Below are 25944 nucleotides of genomic sequence, written 5' to 3'. Positions count from 1 at the left end.
CTGAAAAAGGGAAAATATTTTGTTTCAGTAAACAAAGTGACACATTTTCCAAGCACCATTCTGAAGCATGAGGAAAACAAGACTGTCTCACAGTCCTGTGTGTGTGGGGGGGTGTTTTCACCCAGTTGTGGGGAATGGGAACGGACCAGGGAGTTAATTTGTGACACAGAAAGAATTCACCTACTTTTACTGCTGACAGAACATGAAACTGTATTTTAGACTAAAGAGAAAAATGTCCTAAACCCAAAATTACTAATCTAAGGCAGGTGGGGGGAAGAAAGTGTCTACTCACTGTCCATTTACTGTTTTCTAATAATTTCTTAGTTATCCCAAGTTTGTAATATGCACCTGGTTACAGGGCACTCAGAGAATTTTTTCTTGATCTTATGAGATTAAGATGTTTGCCTGAGACAAAGGAAACCTAATTTGTAGGGTTTTGTAAAAAAACAAAGTGCACTGCAAATAAGAAAGAGACAGAAAGCACTATTCCTCTTCTCTTTCCCCTCTGAAACTCTGCAGTTTGGTGGTGATTTTATTTTCTGGAAGCGATGGAGACAAATCCATTTGCTAAAGGAAGGATTTGAACTTGTGTCTGCCACATCTTGGGTAAGTACTATGAACATTAAATAAAAAGAATAAAAACCTACTTGTAGTACTACTATGAAACAAATCTAAATTAGTTGATTCATTTGATCAGAGTATGGGTTGTTTTGGGTTTTTCTTCTTTCATTCATTTTTGATAGTCAGCTCAGTAAATAAGCCAAGGAGAAACATGTGATGAAATTGATGAAAATGACAGTTCAGGCTCTCCAGTGCCACCTTCCCAGGCAGCACAAAGTTACTGTTGCTTTTCTGTTGTTCATTCCCCATTTTTCTGTTGTTCATTCCCCATATCCCCTTTCAGCATATGGAAGGAAAAATAGTGATCACAAGTTATATCCAGCTATATTACAGCACCTACGACTATTCAGGTTATTGAAGCAAGTCTTCTTTAAAATATGACTGTCTGTCTAGCCATTGCTTGTGAAAGAAGAGAGGGAGTTGCATATCCAGGTGATTCTGGTTTTGCAACATATTTAAAAAATAAGTAATCTAAATAATTGCAAAGTCAAACTGTTTTTACTCATTTTGACTCACTTCTTTAAGAGGAACTGAAATGAACCTGTTTATGACTTCATGCCTGCAAAAGACTGTAAGACAGATTTTTCAAATTAAGTCAGCTGGTGAAGTTGTAGGAAAACATAATTTAGAGCAGTTTATTATTCATTCACTGACAGCCCAATTTATATTCCTACAATATATCTGGGCTTTATGTTCCAGCCTTTATAAACACTGATGCTTATTTTCCCTCTGAATTAGTGAGGTATAAAGGAAATCTTCCTTTCTGTATTTCTACAGTGATAGTCTTAAGAACAAAAAACATTACAAAGAATGCGTGTGATGGGGTTTCTGTTCAATAGGGATAGGGGGAATAAAATAATTTAGAAATGTCTTAATTTGTAAATTGAATTTGAAATTTATTTTTGCTCAGCAGAAATTAGGTTATTCAAGGTGTATACACTGGGGCATGTAGCATGGAAGAAGACATTGTCTGAACATGTGAAAAGGGAGACCTTACATTGTTGTAGCGTAAGCAGTGACCTCACATAAGATGCACTTCCATAACTGAACTGAAGTGCTGAGGCCAGGGTCTATCCAGGTCCATGATCCCCCAAACCAGGCAAATCTCTGGGACAAAGTATCTTCATACAACTTTGAAAGTTTTTGGGACATGGATTTGGGTTAGGAAGGAGGGGAGGAGCTGGGAACTGGAGACTAAAGAGAATAATAAAGAATGTCCCAGGTCCCTATCACTTTTTCTATGTCAGCATTGTCCAGTTCAGGAAACTAACAGAAAAGTTACCCTTAACTTGGATGGGAGAAGCATGAAACTTACCCTTTACAGCTCTTGAACTTTCACTTCTAAACATCTGGCAAACAAAACGTTAAAAGCAACTCAAGAATCACAATTTGGCACCAGTTCAAAAAAAAAAAGAAACAGGAACAGGTTGAGAAGAGAAAGTGCCTAGAAATTTGGTTTTGACAGCCAAGGCTACAATCTGTTAGAAGTCTAACACTGATAAAGATGGAGTCTTGGCTTTTCCTTTCTGTTTGCTTTCGTCTAGCAGGTTTTTTTTAATTACTTCTTAGGAAGGGAGGTGTGATGATCAGCGTGATTTTGAGATGAATAAATTAAGAGCTTGCACTAACTTTCCTGTGAGGGCTGCCAGACCTGGGAAGACTTTCTTCTGGTGTCCATTATGGGACATTAGGGTAATACAGAATAAATAAGCTTGCTCTTCTTTGCATTAAGAAGCAGGTAGAACTGGTTGTCTCACGTTGTCAGAAAACATTTCTACCATTGTTTAGATGCTATGGTAAAAGGAGTTTTATTTTTTGACTGGAAATCTAACTACAGCTTTCCTGGTGAACTATATTTCCTGTGGTGACTTAAGAACAGAAATTGGGATCTGTTGAGAAGAGAATAGGCCATTTACAGTGAGAATTATGAAACTTAGATTCTTGTTGAATGGAAAAGGGATCTTTTTATTATTTTGATTAATTTTTATCTTGTAGAGTGGCAGTTATCTGCTTATGCTGTATAGAATATACTTTTCAGATTTAGCATCCATTTTAAAAGCCTGATCTGAGGAAAGGAAGCCAGAGTGGCAAAATTTTCTGCACCTTAGCTGTTACTCTATTTCTCTTTAAAATGATCTGTGGGCAATAAGACTGTTGACAAAAGGTCCTATCCACTGTGAGAAAACAAACCAAAAAAGAAGCCTTTGCTTCTTCAAGCAAAGACATATCCACTATTTTCAGAAATTCGTTGCATCTGATTCTTCTGATCCAGCTTTTGTAGTAAGGACACAAGCTGTTTTTTACAATAGCAATATTAGAAAACATAACTAGTGAAGGATTGCCCAACTTATTCTGCATATTTTAATGCAGCTCTGATTTTTTTATTTTGTATTGCCATTTTTTTTTGTTCATGTCAAGAGCAGCATCTGCTTACAGATTTCCCAGGAGAACAGATCAGATCAGAATATGCCATCAAGGTAATGTAACAAAAGGAAGGTGTTAAAAAAGCTGTTTGAAACCAAAAATTATTTTTCTTCCAAAATTAACACTTGGCTTTGCTGTCTTTTTGGAAAGAATATCTGAAGGCCTTGTTGGGTCAACCAGTTGTTGCTAGGTCTTCATGGTAGCTAGCCTGGCTGTTTCTAGGCCCCTTTTAGGTCTAGATTCACAATCCAAATTTTCCAGAAGTCTCATCTTCCTTCTATGTAGAGATGGAATATTTGTGCATGTAAAAGGCAGAGAAAAGAAGAAAGAAATCTCTTAGGTAAGTAAACAGGCATAATCCTAATTCTTGTGGCTTCTGAGATCTGTTTGTGTAAAATGATTCATTGCTTCTTAAGTAAAATAAAGTATAAGGAAAGTGGAATGACTCCTCCTTTTAGGCATCTCCATTTGAAGCATTGCTTCTGTCACCAATTCTGGAAGTTCTTGTCTCATTCTTCAAAAGAGGGCAACACTCCTTGGTATTTTCCAATTTTGCAGTAAATCAAGGCTTTAGCCCTTCAAAACACTTTAACTGTAATTGCTTAGTTGAATTAATTCTGACAAAGTCTCTTCAGAAGGAAGTTCTTGAAAAATTCCACTGGTTTCATATTGCATTTAGGTTTTACCAAGTGATAAAAATATTCATGAAGAATGAGGCCATGATTTCTATAAATTTTGTTTGTAGTATTAAGGATTGTTTTCTTTTGGTAGAGATCAGGAGACTCAGTTGGTCATGCTGATGGAATTTAAAGAGAAATGTTGGACCACAGTCATATCACAGTGTGGGAAGAGTTCTTTTATAAAGTGAACCACACTGAAGAGAACACAGGGAACACCTAAAGGTAAGACAAAAAGCGAGGTGCATTCTTAGCATATGGCATTCTCCAAAAACATGGCAAACCTGTTAATAGTGCCTCTACAAGTATGCAGTTCACATTAAATGGAGAGGAGTTAACACATTTGCTCCCATTTTAACGGGATTTGGAAAAGTCTGTTGAAATGTTGAGTCAATCCATGCTGAAATCTTCCTGAGTGGCAAAAGGAGCACAGGGAGAGCTCACAGATTTACCTCCTTCCCAAATATGCTGAGCTTTATTCATTTCCTATGTTTCAGCCTATGGTCACTGAGATGTGGAGGAACTTAAGGCTGGTTTAAACCACCCTCAAATACTGCTTTTGTATTGTGTTACCTATAATAATACTTGACCTATAATAATAATAATAACCCCTTTATTTCCCTGTAGTGGGGACATAAATCCTCTCCATAAAACTTCAATTAAGCTTTTTATGGAAACATCTGTATGTTTGCAAACTGGAGTCTCCCTGTAGAATAGTTGTCTCTATAAATTACACTTCTAAGCTCAGTCACACTCCTGGATTTTAATTTTTTAAAAGTCACATTTATGGGCTTCATAAAATGCTCTCATGCATGCATAATCAAATTAATAACATATGGATTAGCAATGAAAAATAGTTGAGATCAATTTTGACAGAGTTGGAAACATCTGAAATCAGGGATTTTGCAGCTGTCTGCGTTGTGTAATTGTGACCTATAAACTGTGCATCACTCTTCTCCTTAATTTAGCTCACTGGTGTTAAAGTCAGCTGTTCCAGGCTGTCTGCATTCCTTGAGAATTGGTAGTGCACAGTGGTTTAGCACAGTCTGTCAGTGTGCTGCACTCTGCAGCCTGTGGATCAGTGTGCCTTGGCCTTTTCCCAAGTTCCACTCATGCACAGCAGAGAGTTTAAAATTGCCTGCAGGAAAAATGAAATTAATGTTTCCTAAATTAGTAAAAAAAAAAAAATAGGATATGGCCCCAAGAGGTTTGTTCTGAACTATCCATATATATTATCTACTAGGATAAAATAGAGGAAAGTGTCAAATTTTAATATGACAATATGGAAAACATTTTTATTGGAGTATCAGGTTTGGTTTTAACCTCTTTTGTGGTCTATATGTGTTTTCAGCATTCAGGATTGCTAATGAAAGCAGTGATGCTGGATTTGGTGGAAAATGCCTAAATACCCTCTAACTTCTGCTTCAGCAAAATGTGAGGATTGAAACAAAATAAAGCCTTTGTTTTAAACTTAAAGGCTAAATATTTATGTAACTATTATTGTAAAATTTTGATATATTATAATTTTTTTCATTTATTTATCTGATCAGTTACACAGTTTGGTTTGTGAAGGAGGGGGATTAATTTCCACAAATCTTAGATTATTAAGCACTACAATATAAACATGAAGTATTTATTATCATCTTCCATGACTGTATTAGTATTGTGAATGGAAAAAAAAACTCATCAGAAACAACCAGCCACTTCCTCTGCCAAATTACCTTTTGCAATTAAATATGGTAATTTCCTGAAATATTTCCTGAGAATTTTTGAGCAATGACTATAGTGAATAAATTTGTTTAGTGAATCATTACTTGCTAATTTTTTGTGTATTCTGGCCAGACTATCTCCACTCTATTAATGGATTCAAGATATTTAACAGGAAATTATTTTCAACCAGATGAGTTGTCTGGTTTGCAGTCTTATAATCTCTGACGATTCAAATTCTTCTTGAGATCAGTGATTCAGAAAGCCATATGGGACTTTTTTTAATGTTGGGTACAATATTTGAACATGAGAAAACTGAGATTTCTTAGATTTTTATTTCCCTTAAGTAATATAGAGCTAGATAAAAGACAGACAATGCCATTTTTTGCCTTTCTGTTTCCTCATTTTGCAAAACTAAGTATTGTAAGTGGTCAAAATGGAAATTTAAGCATCCTAATATGGTGATATAGGCACGCTATGAGGAAATGAATTAGTATACCAATGTGTGTTTGTATACTTTTGACATTCTGGTAAGTACCAATCTGGTGTACTATTCAATATTCATCTGTTTTGATCTCTGAATGACTGCTAAAATCAAGAGAATGCCTAATGTTGACTGTTGTTAATCAGCTTGGACAAATACTCTGCAGTTGGAGAGGAAAAGGTGACTATTGTAAGTCAGTGCATTTACATGTACTTCTTCAGTAACTGAAGGTCTTTTTGACTGTACTAAACCAAAACAAAGCAAAAAAACCCACATGAAAAATAGAACTCTAAAGTCAGATCAGCTTTGATTTTATTTCACCAGAAAGTTGGTCTGGAATAGGTAAATGTATTGACGGAGGAGAAATGACAGCCATGGTTACAAATCTCTTTTCCTGGATCTGCATATTTTTCATTTTAGAGCAGACCCTTATGAAAATGATTGTCACTTCAAATGAGCTGTTGGCTCAAGATGAAATCCTGACTTTATTTTTGGGTACATGTGTCCAAAGCACTTAGCTTACCTCTTTTGATATCCTACATTCTACATTCTCTTGTCCAATAGGGTATGAGGATGGGAGAGACCAGATGAGTAAATCTCTCCAGGGGACAGTGAAATTTGCAGCCAGGGAGAGTGAGGGGGTGAGGCTCCCTCGAAGAGTTGTTCCTGTAGTACATTTCTATGGTGTATTGCCTGTTTCAAAACACGGAGGAGTCAAAATAAAGTTAGCTGTGCAAAACCACACAGCCTTTCCATGCTGCAGTTATTGTACCTGGGGGTAAACTTTTAGCCAGCTTATTTGTCTGGTTGCTAATATGTTTATGGTTTACTAATATAAGTAATACTGTGAAGAGAACTTATTAAGCAACAGGGTGTCAACACCAATTTGCATGTAGTTTGCTGTCTTTGCTAAGGAGTTAAATAGATAAAAAGGATGGAGTAAAACTTTTCATAAGTGTAAGATATATATGCAGATATAGATATATATGGTTTTCAGGCTTATTCTGCTACTGACTACTAAAATGAATGCAATTACAATAATTAAAATCAATGTGTAATATTTCCCTATTTGAATAGTGAACCTCAGGTATCTGGTTTAATTAGTCTTGGGTATCAGAAAATTCCTTTTAAGAAAAAGTACATATTAGCAGCATAGCTTGCAGATACTTGCCCATTTTTTTCCTGGTAAAGTTCAAAAAAATGGCAGGCACTGTGAGGAGGCAATTTCCCATTGAAGACATTGAGTGCCATCTGTAAGGCAGCAATGGTGGTTGCGTGCTGGGAACAGAGAAAACCTTTAATTAAAGGTCTGTTGAAAATGATTGCATGAACCTATTATTTAACAATATTTCCCACACATTATCTGTCCACTCAACATTAACCTTATTAGGGCCTCATTAGTACTTGCCCTCTGCACTGTTGAGCAAACATTGTCCCTTTATGGCTATATAAACTGAAGTCCTGCATGTATAAAGTATACATATATGTAAATATTTAAGAAGTCTTAGTCCCTTGCAGCTCTTGCATATTTAATAGGAGCTGTTAAAACTTCTTTTAAAAAGAACTAGTGGTTTTGCTGGTTAAATATACAGTATTTGAGATCAGATCAGTAAGCTCTTTAGCTGATATATACCCAGTAGGTCATGATATAAATACGGTTTAGAAACAGGAGCTTTTTAGTGAGAGCAATCCAAAAATTTCCTCCTCCAATGACAGCATTTGTACATTCTAAACAAAAATATAAGATCACAATTGAGTAACTGCCTTCATAAGGCCTGATAAAATAACTGTAACTTAATTTTTTTCTTTTTTTCCTCATATGCACTTGAAAAAGATGCAGGAAGAAGGAGATTTTGTTTTAAATTAACTTTGTGATCCAGGTTTAATAAAACATGAGGCATGATTTTTCCAGCTCCCTGCTCAATCAAAACATTATTACAATGAAAAAAACCATGACATTCAGTAGAAAGTGGAATGCTTCAGGTTTCAAAGCAGCATCTGTTCATTAATTTTTTTTTTAAATCTGAGGACATTTAAGGTTAACCAAATAAAAAAATGCTTGTAGCTGTATTTGATGAAGGAAATAAAATTTCATGGCTTTCACTGCATTTAATAACTGCAGAAAGGAAACGCAAGAGAAACAGAAAGCACTCACCGTGGAATACATAACCATTTTTTGATGGTATGAAGGCTTTCTAGCATCTAAGATATGCTTTATAATAGTTTTTAAAAGAATACCTGAAAGAAAATGGGGAAGCAGTGACAATGAAAGAGATGCTTGTGTTAACATCTGTATCGACTGCTGCCATTTCAGCAATCCATCACTAAGTGCACCAGATTTATTCAATTGACTCAACTGGTAATTTGTGCAGAGTGCCTTGATTAATAGTGACAGTATCTTTCAAATGAACAGTGGGCCTGTTTTACTTCTGTGTAAAATGTTTTGGGGATCCCTAATAGCCTCAACAGCTTCAAACAGTGCATTCACAGTTACTTTGTGCCAGCAGAACAGTGCAAGAAGAGCACAGTAATGAATGCTACCCTGTTGTCTGTGTAGCTTGAGTGATTTCCAGCTTTCCAGAGGAAAAAAAAGAGCATATCCTCTTGACTCTGGGGCTTTATAAATTGTGTGGTTGTCTGCATTTTGTTAATGTTAACTGCTGAAAAACTGCAAGACAAACTACTAGATTTAAATCAATGGCTTCTCTAGTATGTTAATATAAGGTTGGCACGTCGACAAGTTAAAATCCTTAAAGTAGAACTGTACCAACTAGGAAATTAGACAGAATTAGTCTTTAGCTTCTGGCACATTTTTAATAGCAATTGTTAGTAAAGCAAGGGCAGAGGTTTGAACTTTGTGCCAAGTTTTGCAAGTTGGAGCTTTGAAAAATGCAACAAGTTAATTCATGTTATTTGTTCATTTGTCTTCTTAGCTCACAGATCCTGCCTGCACACTGCCCATATAAAACAAAAAGGAGGCTCAAAATATGACAGTGGATGAATGGAGGAGAATGAGTGATAAAAAAGGTATAAAATACTTTCAAATTTTAGTCACTGTTTTCTGAGCAGAGTAAAGTAAAAGCAGTTTAGTAATCTCATGTTAGGACTCTCAGCAGTGGAATATGAAGATGTTAGGTAACAGAGTCACCATTCTTACAAATAATATTTTTTAATTAAGTTACACGTGGCTTATGCTAAGTTCAGGCTTGATTCAATTCAACAAGAATCTGTATGTTATATTGAATTTCTTACACAGTGTAATCTAAATGATACCTCAATTACAATGTTAGATTAGGATAGCCATGATTCATATGCTCACCATCTCCCTCCCCATTAATCAAAATATTTCAGTGCTGTCCACCAATATCCCCACAATGGTATCTTTCACCATTCTACCATAGAATCAGCAGCATTGTTTGTCATATACCCTTTATTCTTTCCCATCCTACTTTTGGTTTTAAAAGGGGTAAGAATTCAGCTTACCTCCCTGCAAACGTGATTTTTGTATTTGTTTGTGGAACCCAAATTCCGCCTGCAATAACAATTCTGACAGCTTTATCAGCTTGGTCCTGACACCGTGAGTAGCCCAAACAGGTAAAGTGTAATTGTTAATGTCCTACAGTGAAGAAAGAAAACATGGTGATTTTCCTACTGATTCCTACTGCTAACTGTTATTTATTCTGGCAAAAAATACTTCTCTGAACAAATTCCAAATGTTTCACTCCTGTAACATTTTCTCATTGTAATAAAATGATGACTGTGTTTTGCATTTAGACAGCTGTAGCATTCCTATTTATAGCATCATAGTGCTTGAAAGAAATTTGAAGGGCAGTTTTCAACAAGAAGAGGAATCTTTATTAATAATACTAAAATTATGCAAAAAGCAACTGGCATTTTTTATATTGTCAGGTTAAAAAAATCACTATATGATTTTTCCAGTCATGTGCTGGGATGTATTTTTACTGAAACAAATCCTATATAAATATCAGGCTTTTAAGGGCTGGTAGCTCTCAGGTGTAAGAGGAATACAGAGATCAATGTATAGCTGTAGTATGGATGTACTGAAGTATGGGGTAGATATATGAGGATGAGATATAAATTAAATTTGTACCTATTATGGTCTATTGGATACTACCACAGCCCTCAAGCTAAAGTGGAATGGATTAGTCTTTCCTTGGGGATGCAGTCCAAGGTATATTAGTGATCACAACTGTGAGAAGGGAAGACATGCACAACACTCCTGGTTTGCAGTACCCTGAATTCCTGTTTAAACAAGGTTGGTAATTTTTCTGTAGAGCGATGTAACCTTTGGACTGAGCTTACCTAAAGGACTGTTCTTGTAACAAGCGAGCTCAAAGGAAAATGTCAACTACTTTAAGGGTTTGTTTAAACAAGAAAACAATAGAATGTGCTAGGTTAAACCAGCTCAGACCTCAATGTTATCCATTTCTCTTTTAATAAGTGTGATTTATGCCTTGAGGAAAGAATTGGATGGTTGCATGCTATTTAAGACAGTCTGTAGGCAAGCAAACACCTCAGTCTCCAAGTTGCCTGAAAGTCAAATAACACTTAGCTGAAAATAACAAATGCAGAGAGATGTGTGCTACTGTGGTTTCATGAATTGTATTTAAAAACTGTGTAAGCACTCTCTCTCTGTATGCTTGAAAAATGAGAGAGGTTTTTATGGCAGATGCCTTTAATTAATACCCTCAGAGTCCTCAGTCAGTAGTATCAAATGCCAAGGCTCATCAAATATAACACTAGAAGGAGAAGAACAATTTATTTATTTTTTATTCCAGTGTTTAGCTAGATTCTTTATGGGAGCTGTGAGTTTTCCAGATTTGTCTGGTGACACAGATTCTCGGTATGATTTAACTACTGAAATAGAAAGTCGAGGTCCTGCATTTGGAAAACATGGAAGGGTGACCTCACTGAAATTACAGTGAGATGTCCCAACATGTTAACATTTCATTTAACTTAGGGCCCTGGCTGACGTTCTATTCAAGTCTGCTTTGATTGAAGTTGGACTTTCGCAAAAACTGAAGGAATGAAGGTAAACTCATTCGTATCACACCCTGTAAAATATTACATGTTGCTTCTGAAATCCACCTTAAAACTCCCTCATTAATATCCCAGTACTGACAACCAATTTATCATTAATATTTGTTAATAAATAGTTATGCATGAAAGTGTAGCAAAAGCTGCCTTCAAAAATAACTTTTTTAACACAACACTCTGCAATTTTGTGTCAGCTGGGGTAAGTCTAGACTTTGAAGTGGGACTTCTTGCTAAATTAAAGGCAGTTAGGATTTTTTCAAATCATGACGTTTCCGAACTGAGGAAATCCAGATACCCATGTGGAATTCCAGATACCCATGCCAGTTTGGCACCACAATACCCCTTTTGTTATAAAATCCACAATCTTTCATGATATGCCTGGTCCCTTTGCTTTGTCAAATTTTAATTTTTGTTTAAGACTGGGACAAGCTCCCAAACTTGTACAACTTTGTGTCATTCCAATGGCTGTTTAATTTCTGAAAATACTCTATCCACTACTGGCCATGTACAAATAATGGTTTCTCTTGCTTATATAATTTGCATAAAATTTTTGTGGAAGGATGCTTATGTTTCTTTGCCAGCAACATATTTTTATCCCTGTGTATCTCCTAGTGGGGTCTGGGGGAGTTGCAAGACAATTTTATCCAAAGATATTCTTTTGCCTAATTCTCCATATTCTCCAGTCAGTGGCTGGATCTTGAATGTGAAAGTCCACTAGATTGTGTTCCTTACAGTGGTGGATGACACACAGCAGCCTCACACCTAGAGAGTTTACAGGATTTTCAATTGTAAGTTTGACATTAGGTGGGGGTTTCTGGGAAAGAAGATGCAAGTAGTCGATGTTTAAAAAATTTTGAAGCACTGATTTATGATCTTTTTATGTCTTACAATAAAAAAATAAACCAAATAAAAATATCAGGTGTAAGAAAATGTAGGAATTTCTATTGGAATCAGAGATCTCAAGGGTCTTTTCCAACCTAAATGATTCTATGATTCTATTTACCTCATATTGTAAAGTGTCAGAGAGCTTCCAAATCCTTTCACTAGTCAACTTCTTCACTGGATATCCTGTATGAGTGGCTAAAAACTTCAGAAATTGCTGGAATACAAAAAAAATCCAAACTTGTAGTACTGAGGGCATTTTTACATGATTTCTACACACTGTCGTAGTACATAGGAATATTTAGAAAGAAGACAGTCTTTGCACTTTGCACTTAAGCAATGAAACACTGCCTAGATGCAAGAGAATTTGGCCTATTCATTTAGACAAGGTTGGTGATTTTAGCTCAGATTTGAAGTATGGTGATTGTTTATGCCCGGTGAAAATGTTTAGCAGGAAGTAGAAGGAATGCAGATATATGAAGAAGTCTGGCAGAAATCCAAGAAATGCTTAAAGGAAGTGTGATAGAAAGAATTATTCTGATACTGGTACTCAGGAGAAGGAGAGGTATGATGTAAATTTGATAAAATGAGAATTGTGATTTACTTGCATATAATACCCAGATGCAGATCCACAAATGGATGATTGAGGTCAGTGGTGAGAGATAATAGAAAAACAGGTGAGATTCATAGTGTCCTTTTGAATACACATGTGAAGTAGAAGGTTGCAGCAGAATAAACATGTGGTTATATAGTCATGCAAAGGTTTTGATGATGGAGAAAGAAAGGAAAGGATACTATATGAAGACAGGCACAAAACATAAGGGAACACCTAAATTAAGATTTTGGGTGGGAAACATGAATAAGTACTTGAGAAAAACACTGACACTGTTATAGAAATTCTGAGGAATTGAGCTGAGAAAATGAATCTGAACCCACAGACTTATATAGACAGAGATGTCAGAGGAGTTGCTTCACATGGGAGTAAACAGAGAGAGGTATTGGAATAATTTGAGAGGCATTGACATTGATTTTATCTGAGTTTTTGTTTTGTCTAGTCCCCTAGAAACTAAGTTTTTGCAAGTAGGTCAATAATTTATCTTTTCTGTGACTTGCCATTTTCAATTGCTGGGAATAGCCCAGTCCAGCTGGATCTGTAATGTTGTAATTGTTTTTTGGGTATGTTGTCTACACCCACTCTGAAGATCAGAGATCTGAAGGGAGCCTATTAACTGTTGTTTTAAAACCTATGTGTTAGATAATGTTGAAGAAGTGGTACGCTTTAACTGGATTTCCAGAACTGAGAATACTTCACCTTGTAGTGCTTGAATTGCCTTTGGAAATCCCTTGTTGCAAAGGTTTCTTTCAGAAGCTCCTTGTATTTTGGGCAGTGTGAGAAAGGTAGGTATAGCAACTGGAAAGAAAATTGCAAAATCCTAGTTAGGCAAGGTGCATCTTGTTCTGCAATTCAATATACCCTTGCAGAATTGCTGTTCTGATTTGCTGCACTAGTTAGGACAAGCTGAAAAATAATTTGGGAACGTAGTTTCAAGGATATTCATCTTCAGGACTCTAGGAGTCATACTGATGACTACACACAAAATAATCTTTAAATGTTCAGAGGAGTAATAGCTGCAGTAGTTCAAAGTTAAAGGATTCATTTACACAAGATAAAATTCATCCTTTGACAGAAGACTAAGACAAGCCCTCATGAACTCCTTTGTTCTTAGCTTCTCCAGGGATGATTCCATTCATTGTGTTCAATCTTTCTTTAAACACACCATCACATTTTTACAACAAATTACAAAGCAGCAGCTGGACTGCAATAGGAGTCTTTGTGCATACTCAACTGTATTGAGTCTATTTAACACAGCTTCATTTAGTTCAGCTAAATTGTAGAAACTTGTGAACTTTCTGTAACTCAGTTCTGTCTTTCATTAATCTAAGCTATATGAAGGTTACATATGGCTGGAATATCTTAAAAACTTATTTCATTTGTATGTATTTATATATGTTAGCTAAATTGAGTTAACTTTCATTTTCTGTGCTAAATTTTAAACAAAAATTAAAATTTGACACTGATAATATTAGTGCTTTTTCCTAATGTGCTTTTTTGTCTTTTTCCCAGTAATGTAGCTCCATCTATATAGTCCCAATATTAAAAGAACTTTGAAAAGAACTTGAGAGATTTGAAGGGATAATTAGCTTGGAATGCTTCACAGCAGTTCCTCAATCTTTTTAGAAATACAGTCTATGCATTCCACAAGATAGGAAGGTATTTGTGAATTATAGCCATAGGTGCATGAACAGGCATGATTTCACCAATAAATGATGGGCACTTGTTTTGTGCTGTAGGATACATGTGGTCTCAGGTTTAGCCTGTATATGCAGTAAGGATAAATAAAGTTAAAACACAAATAGTTGAAAAAGTATGAAAACTGTGCATGTGTCCATGACTTTATGATTTGTTTGAATAAACTTCCTTGCTCCCCTAGATGTGAATGAGGTGCAGCACCTGCTTGCTGAGTTTGCCTTTTGTGTTGATACTGGCTGGGTATTCTTGTCTCTCTGCTGGGATATCCCTGCCTGTGACAGTGTCAGAAGCAGCTCCTGACTGTGTCTGGCTGTGTGTGTGAAGAGGAAGACATTTCTCCATACCTTCCATCTTCATGCTCTCATCACCCTGAGGTGAGAAGCATTGCTCCATGACCTCTCTGACGTGATTTCCTTATCATCACAGACTATGCTAATTAGACTTGTAAAGCCCACACAATTTATCTTGCATCACAAGTGCAAACCTGCTCTCACAAACTGGGACTCAGGCTGCACACTCCTGATCTTAACTTTTTATCATAGATTTTCCACACATAGGATGTTCCAGATCCAGCCAGCTGCACAGCTTTGCCCTCTAGGACAAGTATATGCAAGCTACAGAGCTGCTATCCACAGGATTCCTTACAACTCCAAAGCAAGGAGCTGAGGAAGGGAGATGAATTAATATATTGCCCTATGAACTTGTGCTTAAAGCTCTGAGTCCTCCTTCCTTTCCCCTTTAACTTTTCTCACCAATCCTTGGAGTACATGCACTGACCTGCAAAGTGCATGAAAAACAATCCTGTAACTCAATTCTTACCATAATGTAAGTCCCAGAATGATTCTTTTGTCTTTTCCATTGGCTGTGGGCTAAGCAATTCTGAAGCACTAGTGAGATTAAGTATGTTTTCTCTTGTCACACAAAGAAAATAATGTTTGCATTAAATTTAGAAATTATCTACTTTTACAGTGATTTACCTTATAAATGAACTCTTTTTCTCTATACCCAGGACTCCCATTTTTCTTTCTCTTTTGTCAAGATCATGTCTCTGATATGCAAGTCCATTCCTGTGGAAATACTTGCCAACACTTCTAATCAGCTTATTAAGCATTTCTGCAAAATGCTTGTAATGATGTTTTTATTGCCTCTAACATGCACTTTTTGCTGCACCTTCATCTCATAAAGTCCTATGTACTTTATTAATGATCAAGGGAAAGTAGATGCTCCTAGTTTATACTCACATTATCCTGTGGCAGTGGCATTGTGTGAACTGGAATTGGCTGCCAAAGGATTTTGGGGTTCCAAATCTGATCCTGTGTTGGAGGGTACAGTCCAGCAAGACTTGCCTGAGCACTCATAAGTGTGTGATCACAGTCAGTGCTTTGAACATAAATCTGAAGGAAGAAAAAAAAAAGAAAAAGAAACATTTTGGATGGTAATTTCTTTCATTAGGTTTACTTTATTGTCTTTGTAGGAAAAAAAGGGGCTGGTACTGGGGAAGTTGTCATTAAAATGGAGTGACATGAAGAAAGACTATGAGAAAGAAGGAGGAAGGAGAAAGACTGAAGCTGGAATAAAATTTTGCTGGACAACTGAGCTGCAGCAGGGTAACATCTTAGAAATCCTGGTAGACAGCTTGAGATTGACTCTGTTTGACCCTCTAGGCTTTGGCACATCGTATGTGCACTGAAAAGCTGGAACCTAAATGAAAATTGAGTTGTATCTGCATTTCATGTGGAAGTGTAGCATTGGAGGTATTTGACATAGATGCTCTGCCATACAGCAGTGAGGGAGCTGAACCTGATGTGCAGCCTAAAAAGAATTTTTTGTGGTTTTCATGTAGCCATCAGGATAAAAGCTGAACTACAGTTTCAGGGATACTTTGGATATTTGGAATGACATTGACTTCAATTGGTATTAAATTTTCTTCAGCTGCGCCAGGTTTAGACTCTTATGCATCCAGGAAGTCCCATTAACAACCATGAGAAACATCTTCCTGCCCAGATCCAGTACTTGCCTCACACTGCTTGTATACAATGCTCAGGAAGTGTGAGTATCTCCTCCGCAGGTACTGGCCAAGCTCATACTGTTGTTGTATGCCAAGCTGTAGAAGTAACACAAGAGCATGAGAGGCTAAAGAAATGTGCTATGCATCCATTCATACAACCAAAAAATAATGCAATAATATTTGATATTATTTTAATAAAGACTTTTTTTTCTTTTTCAAATTGAATTAGGAAAGAAGACATGAGAAAAAAGTAGTGAAGTTGCTGCATGTATGGTGTTGGATAATGTTAGCTATGACTCCTGGTGGATGCAGTTTTGTATTTTGCTCTGTGGAAAGCTATGTGTATGTTTATCTGAGCTAGTGAGACTTAAAGCAGGCATAGAGATGTTCCAACACCATCTGTCTACTTTCTACTCTATTGCTGTCTCAGAGATGATTAACTGGGAGTGCAGACCGAGCAGCCACCTGTCCATGGAGACACATCCAGGATATGAATCCCATAGAGCATCACCAGATGCTCTATTCCTTATGGGGGCTAGAGTTTTAGCCTGGGCAAGATCTAGTTTTTCAGAATAGAAGTTTTGAGGTAAAAGTCCTCCAAGCCTTTGGGCCTTTTTCTGCAATAGTTAATTATTATCAACAGTCTGAAGCATTTGATTTTTGATTCTTGCCTGATTATGTTCCCAACTTTCAGTCACTGAATCTTGTTACACTTTTGAATAACATTCACCATCACAGATCTTATTCACAGTTAAACAATAATCCATAAAATGGAATCAAATCACTTTATCTCTGTGTTAAATGAAACTGATGACAATTCTCTACCCTCAAAGCAAAATTTTTCCAGTCCCAACATTTTAGTAGCTCTTAGCTGAGCATCTTTCAACCTACCAACATAATTTTGTGAACACATGACACATGAATCACTGAATCACAAAATCAGTTAGGTTGAAAATGACCTCTGAGATCACCGAGTCCAACCTATTACCTAACGCTCCCAGGTCAACTAGACCATGGAATTAGGTACCATCCACTCTTTCCTTAAACACCCCTGGGGTGTTGACTCCGCCACAATCATACACAGTGTCCCTGTAATAGTCTATATTGTCATCTTTTTACTTGTACTGGCCTAAATTTAAATATTTTCCACTTAGCTCATGTAATCATTACTGTACACTGGGATCTCAAGTACAGTACTCATTGCTTCCTAAAGCAATTTTCTAAGTTGTGGGATCAGAGGATAATTCAGGCTGAAAGGGGCCTCAGGAAGTCTCTAGTCCAACCTCCTGCTCAAAGCCAAGTCAGCTAGGAGTTACTCAGGACCCACTGTGTGTGCATGTGATCACCTCTTGCTGGAATTGTGCATCCAGTTTCCTAGGCTATATGTGTGGTTTAGGCTTCTGCCCCAACTTGCCTAATATGCATGTTCATGTTGTTAAGCCCTGACTCCTGGGTCTTGAAGTCTTCTATGCCTTGGAGCAAGCTGGCATGGATTGCTGAACTTGCATTGTGTTTATATGGAATGATTGAATCACAGCTGAGTCGGGAAGCTGCTCTGTTACTCCTGTTTCTTCAAGGGAGTGACATGAGCAGAAACAGGCCTGATTTGCTTTGGAGACCAGTTTTGCCTCCTAAGAACAGTGGGGAAGAGGAACCCCTCAGGCAGTTTGTTCTATTCTGATTTTGGTGACCTGGCGAGTTCTTTTAGGAGAGAGACGCATTGGACATAAGGTGTGTGTCCCTAGCAGAGAGACACACCTCAGGTCTGCCTCCACATGCACTGTAGCCATTTGTCTGGGGCAACCAGACTTCTGGCACTTCTCAACTACTTCAGGGAGACTGCCTGGTTCTGAGTGCTGGGCAAATAACTGGCAGCTTTTTCAATCCAAATAACATATCTTGGGGAAAAAGGAATGAAGCACAAGCACACAGATATAGTGGTCCTGCCAGTGGGAGGGGAAAAAACACCCAGTGTCCAAATATTGCCTTACAGTCTGATAGTACAGTTCACCTGTGGCTCCATTTGTAAGAGGTGGCAGCTTCTAGAAGTTACAGTCAAGGCAGGCACAACATCTGTCAGATACAGAATCTGTGCTGCTTCTGGTTCAGCAGCACAGTTACTGTACATCTGTGGCACATTTGTGGAAACAGCTGATTCCAAAAATGCCTGCACTAAACCAGGTGAGTTTTAAATCAACTTTCTTGGGCATAGCATAAGAAAAGTTTCTGCTTGTACTGAACTTAACAGTTTGTGAGTAAGGAAGCACTTCTATTCAACAGAGATTAAGGGAGGGTTGTGTCTGTCAGCACTTCCATCACCTTCTGCTACTGATGGTTAAATCTTCCTGTATGGTCTCAGGTGAACTGAGGTGGTCATCAGTGCCTGGCTCCTCCCAGAAGATCCTGGTCTGCAATCAAAAAGCTCAACATATGGTGACACTGGATCAGAACAGGCTGACTCAGTTTCCTTCAAAATTAGTGAGTGATGTTGCTGTAGTTTGTTCATAAGTTCCTTGGCTGTCCTAAAGTAGCAACTTAATAAGGGCTTTCTCTAAGTGAAAGCAAAGCTCCAACCCCCAAATATCAACACAACCTCTTTCAATATTTCAGTTCTTTGCCCAGGTAAACAAACTCACCTTGGTAAGTTGGCCATATCCCTGTTGTCTTGCAATTTCTTTATGCTTATCAGTTGGGAAAAACTCCTGTGGGGTATGATCACCATGGCGAAATACCTGATAAAAGAGATGAAATTGCTTTTGTGTTACTGGTATTTTTTGTGGTGATTATTACTAATTAGTGTAGTCACAAGGAATATGCTATGACAGCGAGTACTGTATCTGACAGATGCTAAGTATATTAATGGTTCTTGCCTTAAATTTAGATAGCTACATTTCCTGTTTAATTTATTTAGACAAACATAACTGATTCTTTTTTGGCATTTGAGAATAAATTAGCTCAAATGAATTTTTACAATTTATAAAAACTACAGGATACCCTATTATATTTTAAAGAGATCTTATGTATTTTAGAAGGTATAGACCATAATATTAAATAAACAGAAAACAAACAGAAGCATGTTAGTATTTTTTCAGAGATATTTGAACATTAGTATTTTGGTATGACTAAATTGGGATTCAAAAGGAAAAAACAAAAACTATTACTGGAAGTAACAGTTCTGTGGCTGCCTCCTGTGAAGTTCTCTTACTTGGCAGAAATTAGCCTTAAGAAGTCATATGTTGGCTTTTTCATCACAAGAGGTGATAGAAGTGTTATCTAATATATAAATACAGGCTAAACTGTTGCTCTGAAAACATTGAACCTGTTTTGAAATTTCACTTCAGATAAAAGATGTATTTATAAGTTACATTGGATTTTTTCATTCATATGATGAATTCTCTGCTTCATATGCTTTGCAGAATAATTCCTGTAGATATTTGCCATATGATTCTAAAATTGTAAGATTTAAAAAAAAATTTCTTAATCCAAGCAGGGAGAAATTAAATCAAAACCTGCAAGAAAAAAAAAATTAATTATTTGTTTGTGTGTGTGATGTTCAGAGTAAGATTCAGGCTTCCAGAAAATAAATGGTACATCATAACCATTGCAAATAGCATTAACTTCAAAGCACTGGTTTCTGTGTTGCTTGTTCAACGTCATTGTACACTTGTTTGAGTTTCACATACTGAAATTTACTTTGTATCTTAGTCCATTGAAACCACTGGAAAAGTGGAAACTTTTCCATAGTAAAGAGGGTTTTTGCACAGTTGGTATTTAGTTGGTATTTATTAAATCCTCTTTTACATTTAAAAGAGAATCCTGTGTTATTTTTCACTTAGTTCTATAAAATAAGCATTCTATATCCATCCAAAAAGTAAATTCATGTAGGAGTGCACAAAGGAGACAAAATTGTAAAATCTTATTCAAAATTAAGATTGTTTTTTTGGACAATACAATAATGAATTTTGAATACGGAGGAAATATTTAAATATTTGAAAAGGTGCCCCCTCCCCTCTACCCTAGAGTACAAGAAGAGTAGTAAGTGACAGGTTTTGAACAAATTTCATTTGCCCATACTTACTAGGGACACAAACTTCAGTTTTCTTTTAGCTGTTGTTTGATGAAGAAAGATGCAGAAAAGACAGAACAGGAAACACAGACTCCAAATTCCACAGACTAGTCGCCTTCCTCTCATCCTGAGGGGAGCTTTCAGCTATTTTGCACACCAAGGTCCCTGGCTGGATGTGGTGATACAGTAGATATATGGCTAAGAGGGGTGGAGTCAGTCATGCTTAGTGAAATCTGAGAGTGAGCTGTGAAGTTGCCTCTCTGCCCTCTTCTAGGGTTAGTGCTTTTCAGGGAACTCATGAAATGAAAAGTGCATTTCTCACTTGTACTCAATTTCTGTGTCCCATGTATTGCATGGAGTGAAATCTTTGAGCTCTCGAATTCCTGCCCCTGGCAAGGCAGGTGAATGTAAAGAGCTGGAGGTTGCCTTCTGTTATTTAACTAGGATTTAGTATGGGTCAGTCAGCCTTCCCAAATATGAAAATGCTGTGGGTATCTTAATCATACTGTATGCAAAAGGGCTATTAAACTATCTGCATTTCTAATGCTCACAGTCTTCTCTGAACACTTTGTACTAGAAGGAGCAGTGCTAACAAATGTCTTTTTATAAAGTCTCTCTGGATTTTCCTGGGATTTGGCTGTGATTTGTAGGAGGAATAAGCAACAGAAGGTTTTGTTGCAAAGGAATGGGAATGAGCCTGAATTCATTGCAAAAAAATAAAGATATATGAATGAACTTTTAATCTCTTTAGTAGATTGACTCTGTCTCTAGTGGCAAAGCATATGATAGTATTTTCTGGAATTTTCCCCCAGAATTTCATACAGTTAGTTAAATTTTAAATTTTCAGATCTCTCTTGCTGCACACACTCTCATTGTTATAGTGTGCATATATCAAGAGTTATTTCTGTCATTTCCCCAGTATATTTTAAAAAAGAAAAAAAATCTGGCTCAGAGACACCATTGCAAGAGACAGGATTGATGTTGCAAGTTACTGATTTATGTTCATTCAAGTCCTGTTAGTATGTTAAAATTGAGGGTGATTTCTTAGTCAGCAAAAGCTCTCTGTAAGAATTTAAAAGAAATTACTGAAGAAAATTATCATGTTGCTACCCAAAAAGGTTATATAATCCCAAACTAGTTTAAGACACAAAACAAAACTTTTCTTGTGATTATTAGATATAGACTTCTCTAAGGGGATCTGTTCTCCATCCTGAAGAAACAATGTTGTTTTCACATCTGTAAGAGCTAAAGATATTCCTCTGTGAAACATCCAGATGTCACACTTTCATTTCTGCTTTTATCTCTGACAATTTAAAGAGAAATAGAATAGAAAATAAATAGAAAAATGTGGTGGGGAGTTACTCACATTTATTGAGAAAGAAAACGCCCTTTTTTTCTTAATTTGGAGGTACCTGGGGGGATATGGGTCAACAGGTTGAAGTTATTCATACCCTGTATATGTCATACCTCAAAAATTTCTCTGAAAAGTCTTTGTTTTGCTGTTTCTAGAAAACATGGCTCAGACACTACTCCTAAAATACACTGCTCTGCAAGACAAGATTTTTAAAATAGACCAACTCAGAAAAAACAGGCAAGTTCTCAGATTCCCAAGACTCCAGTCAGGTTCTTCATATACTGTATTCATGTCTAGGAGGGACTGCAGGTCTACAACAGGAGCAGAAAGATTTAACTTTAGTATTTTCAAGCATCCATTGTCTCACACTTTACATGAGACCTCTGTAACTAGGAAGGTAAAATTACTCTTACTTTGAGGATAACAAAATACTAGTGTAAATATTGGTGTAAAAATATTAACAAAATGTGAAAAAATATTTGTGTTAAAGCTGATACTTACTTCCTTTGATCTGATCTTGATGTTTCTAATTCTGTGAGAAGAGACATGTAAAGGGCTGGAATTGTTTTTAAGCACACCATGTTGATTAATTCTGTTCCTGTTGAAGGTCACAGAGGGAGAATGAAACAGTGTGCGGTGCCACGGTGAGAGGTGTGTGAACTCTAGCTGTTCCAAAATCAAGGTTACTGCTTCTGTAATATGCTTGCAGCCTGTGTTAAAGCAGCAGCTGAAGGTGGAAGAGGAGAAGATAATGATAAAGGTAATAACTGTACCTCTCTCACTTCCTTGGGAGTACAAAGGACAATATATGAGGTGTAGATCACATGCTTTATCTTACCAATAAACCTGATGAAATATTTATGGGATCATGATAAACATAATATTACTAAGCAAGTAAAAGTACAGCTTTGTGTTGTGTTCTGTACTGTGATATCTGAAGCTGCTGGATCTTTGACATTGTTGAGGGAATGCAAATGCTCATTAATAATGCTCCAGTGCTTTAAAATTGTTTCATGGTTTAAATGCTAGTATATTATTTGAAAGCTTATTAATCCAGAGAACAAAATTTTGCCCTCTACCCCCAAATTACAATATAAAGAATCCTTCCATGCTGTGATGCTCACCCCCTCCCCCCACTTTTAAGTGTAGGATAAAGTCTGCTTGGTATGTAGAGGGTAGGATTGGATTTGCAGCTTGAGATGTTACTTCTTCATTGACAATGGAGAAGGATCAGAATTGGTTGAAAATACAGTGATAAGAATGTTAGAGGAAGACTCCAGTGTAGAATCAGTGTGGGGAGAAGGAGGCAGGTGGAGGAAGATTTCAACCTGCCCACCCTGCCTCCCCTTCTTAACCCTGCCTGAAACAACTCCTTAGTGGGATTGTTATTCCAGCCTCTGGTGTTGAAGTCATGTTTCTGTGGCTTCTGTAGTTTTGGTGTCCATGTCTGCTTCCGTGACTTTTCCTCATCTTCTTTTCTCAGCTCCAGTCAGATCAAGGCTAAATGTGTCAAGAGAGTTCAAGGTTTGCTCTGGTTTACAGTGTACCTCTTTGTCTCCTGCTTACATGCTTTGATTAAATGATGAAGAAAAGTGATGCTATCATTTCTTCAGCTGCAATAAACTAACAGTCAGAACAACAACAAAAAAAATCCGACTCCAAGCCACTGGCTTAATAGGTAAATAGATAGGAATCAGTTGTCTTTATCTGGCTAATGCTTAACATAGGCTTCTTTGGTCCTTTGAGCTTGGAAAACAAAGGCATGTCGTGTCACCATGCCTTGCCTCAGGCACACACTACCCCTGCCTCAACATGAATTCTGCCCCAATCAGATTTTCTGTTAATGATTTCAATGTTGGCATGCAAGAATACTCATTCAATAGTACTCTTTTCTGCACATTTTCAGACTGAGTTAGAAGCATGTCCAGCTGCTTTGAGGACTTGGGTTAAGGCTTGTTATGAGTATGAACAAAATGGAGCCCTGCAAATAAAGTGATCTTTGCTGGGAGCTGGGGCTCTTAAGAACTATGCGTGATGTCCTTGTTACTGCTGTCAGAATACATCCCTTATTACCCCATATTCTCTGTTCCTCCTTGAATTGCAGCAGAAAAGAGGAAACAGCGGTCAGTGTTGGGACTTGTAAGGACTACTGCTGTGGCTGTTCTCAGGCCATTCAGTGTTCTAGGCAATTGCCTTCTTTTTGGGTTCAAAGCTGCATTCTTGATGTCATCTGAGACACAGTACTTTTTTTTGCACAGTGGCCAGCTTCTTCTCCATTACATTGATGCAAATATAGAGTAACTTTAGAAGCTGATGAACTTAATCCAGATATATTTTCCTTTGTATTTACACAGCTGGTCTTCCACTGATGATGTTCTCAGCAGCTTTATCTGGAGTTTTGCTGGACTGAAAACTCCCTCCTCTCAAATGTGAGCACTTTCTCTCCAGTTCTCTATGATTCATCAACTTTTGGTCATAAAATACGCTGACATGGTGGAGTTGCCAATTAAGATGCAGTTTGGTAGTTGTGTTTTAGCAGATGATTACTATAATACCAGAACAAGGGTTTGCTGGGAGTATTCCACAGAGTGGTTGTTCTTGTTTTGATCTTGGGCCATCAGAGTCACAAACCTGAATTTTGTGCAGTGCAAAGTTCCATTATTCTTTTTTTCCCCCAAATTCTGTGAACAAATTCACATAACCTTGCTTGAGTGTGATGGATGGCTGTATCCCATAACCAGACTGGCACTGCAGGAAAGAAGTAAGGGTTGTAGCACATGGCTAGGAGATGGGAGGCCTTTACACCAGTGACACTAGTTATTTAGACTTGCTAATGAATTGTATGGACCAGCAGGATCATGTTGTTTTGACAATGAGAGATGAAATATTACTTGTGCTGAAAGAACATTTTGTTCCAGCCAGCCATGGCCACAGCTGTCTAGCTTGGGCATAAAGCACAAATGTTTCATGCAGGTGCTGACATCAGTCCAAACAACCTCCCTGTGTGTAATCAAGCATCAAGCTATTATCCTTGTGCACCTTAGAATACCTGAGGGGTTTGGGTTGCTGCTTTCTTTAAATTTTAATAACTATATTTAACTTTGAGAGAGGCTACAATAGCTATGATTAAAGCAATTGTTCTGCTCAGCTGGAATGATTTCTGATCATGCACTAGCACAATGCTGCAAGATTTGAAATGCAAATATGTGGGAGGGACTAAATGTTCTCTCAATAACTTTTTTATTTCTATTGGAATAAAAAAAAACCAAAAAGTCCTTTATAAAAATACCAGCTAAGGTAAAGTATAAGTCAACAATTTCTCATAAATATTGTATCTTTCTGGTAATCAGTGTCATTGACCCCTGTGAGTAATTTACTTTTTGATATTTAAATCCCAAATTAGTAGTGAAAAATTAATAAATTAGCTGTTCCTTCAGATCTAATTCCTCCTCCTCTTCCTTTCTGTTCTGTTCCTGTACTGTTATCATCTTTCAGAGTCTTTGGATTCTTGGAGGTTTTGGTTATATTTGCTCTTCTTCCTTTAAATCAGTAAAGCATTTTATGCTAGGACATAGGCATGCTTTCGTGGCACATTTCAAATATTTTTCTATCAGATGTTTTCTTGAGAGGCTGGTCATTAATTTAAATATTGCCACAAAAGTTTTCTGAATGAAACTGTCAGAACTGGATGGATTCATTCAAAAATGGATGACTGTGCTTTTATGTCTCTACAATGTGTTTATTGATACTGACTAGACTGGCTGGTGGTGGTGTGTTTCAAAGCTCTCCTTGGCATTTCCAAGGAAATTTGCATTGACTGTAAATATGGCTGTTAGAAACAAACTGTGTATTTTTCCCTTAGGTCATATGTCCAATTTCTCCCACTTTAAATCAAACTAAAATAAAGATTGCATATCAGGGTTATGGAAATTTGAAACTATCCTTTAATTTAGAAATAACAATGAGTTTGTTCTGTCCTGTATCTCTATTGACCTCAACAAAGTACCTTGAATAATGTCCCATTTTCTTACCTACTATAATCTTGTGTTGTCCATATTTGTCTTCACAGACACATCCACAAAGAGCCCAAAAGGCATAAAATTGCCTTTTGCAGAAATATGGGACAAACTGTCTAGAGGGCAATAGCTAAGATGGAGAACAGACAAAATGGTACTGGCAATCACCCTGTTGTTTTGTTTTGAGATAGGGAAGAGAGAATAGGTTGTGTATGGGAGTGGTAGTAGCTTCAAGGAACCCAATTTTTCAGAAAAAGAAGTGCTAGTAAAAGGAAGATGCACCTAATATCATGCAGGGAATTGACCAAGGCTTTTCTGAGCTGCTGCCACTGCTGA

General features: G+C 37.0%; 1 protein-coding gene across 1 annotated transcript; it reads right to left on the bottom strand.

The window, feature by feature from the left end:
- Nucleotides 1-6449: 6449 nt before the first annotated feature.
- On the bottom strand, nucleotides 6450-20364 carry LOC129118601 (prostatic acid phosphatase-like). Its single transcript, XM_054630085.2, has 10 exons — nucleotides 20251-20364; nucleotides 18809-18904; nucleotides 16182-16268; nucleotides 15406-15558; nucleotides 13166-13264; nucleotides 11975-12070; nucleotides 9397-9529; nucleotides 8069-8151; nucleotides 7085-7191; nucleotides 6450-6606 (listed from the first exon to the last, which is right to left on the bottom strand). The coding sequence occupies exons 1-10, from the start codon at nucleotides 20362-20364 to the stop codon at nucleotides 6450-6452; spliced, it is 1125 nt and encodes a 374-aa protein (XP_054486060.2).
- Nucleotides 20365-25944: the final 5580 nt, after the last annotated feature.

The sequence above is a fragment of the Agelaius phoeniceus genome, chromosome 1, assembly GCF_051311805.1.
Source record: "Agelaius phoeniceus isolate bAgePho1 chromosome 1, bAgePho1.hap1, whole genome shotgun sequence".
In the NCBI taxonomy this organism is placed as follows: domain Eukaryota; kingdom Metazoa; phylum Chordata; class Aves; order Passeriformes; family Icteridae; genus Agelaius; species Agelaius phoeniceus.
The sequence above is the reverse complement of the archived record's forward strand: the minus strand, read 5'-3'. Positions and strand labels throughout refer to the sequence as shown.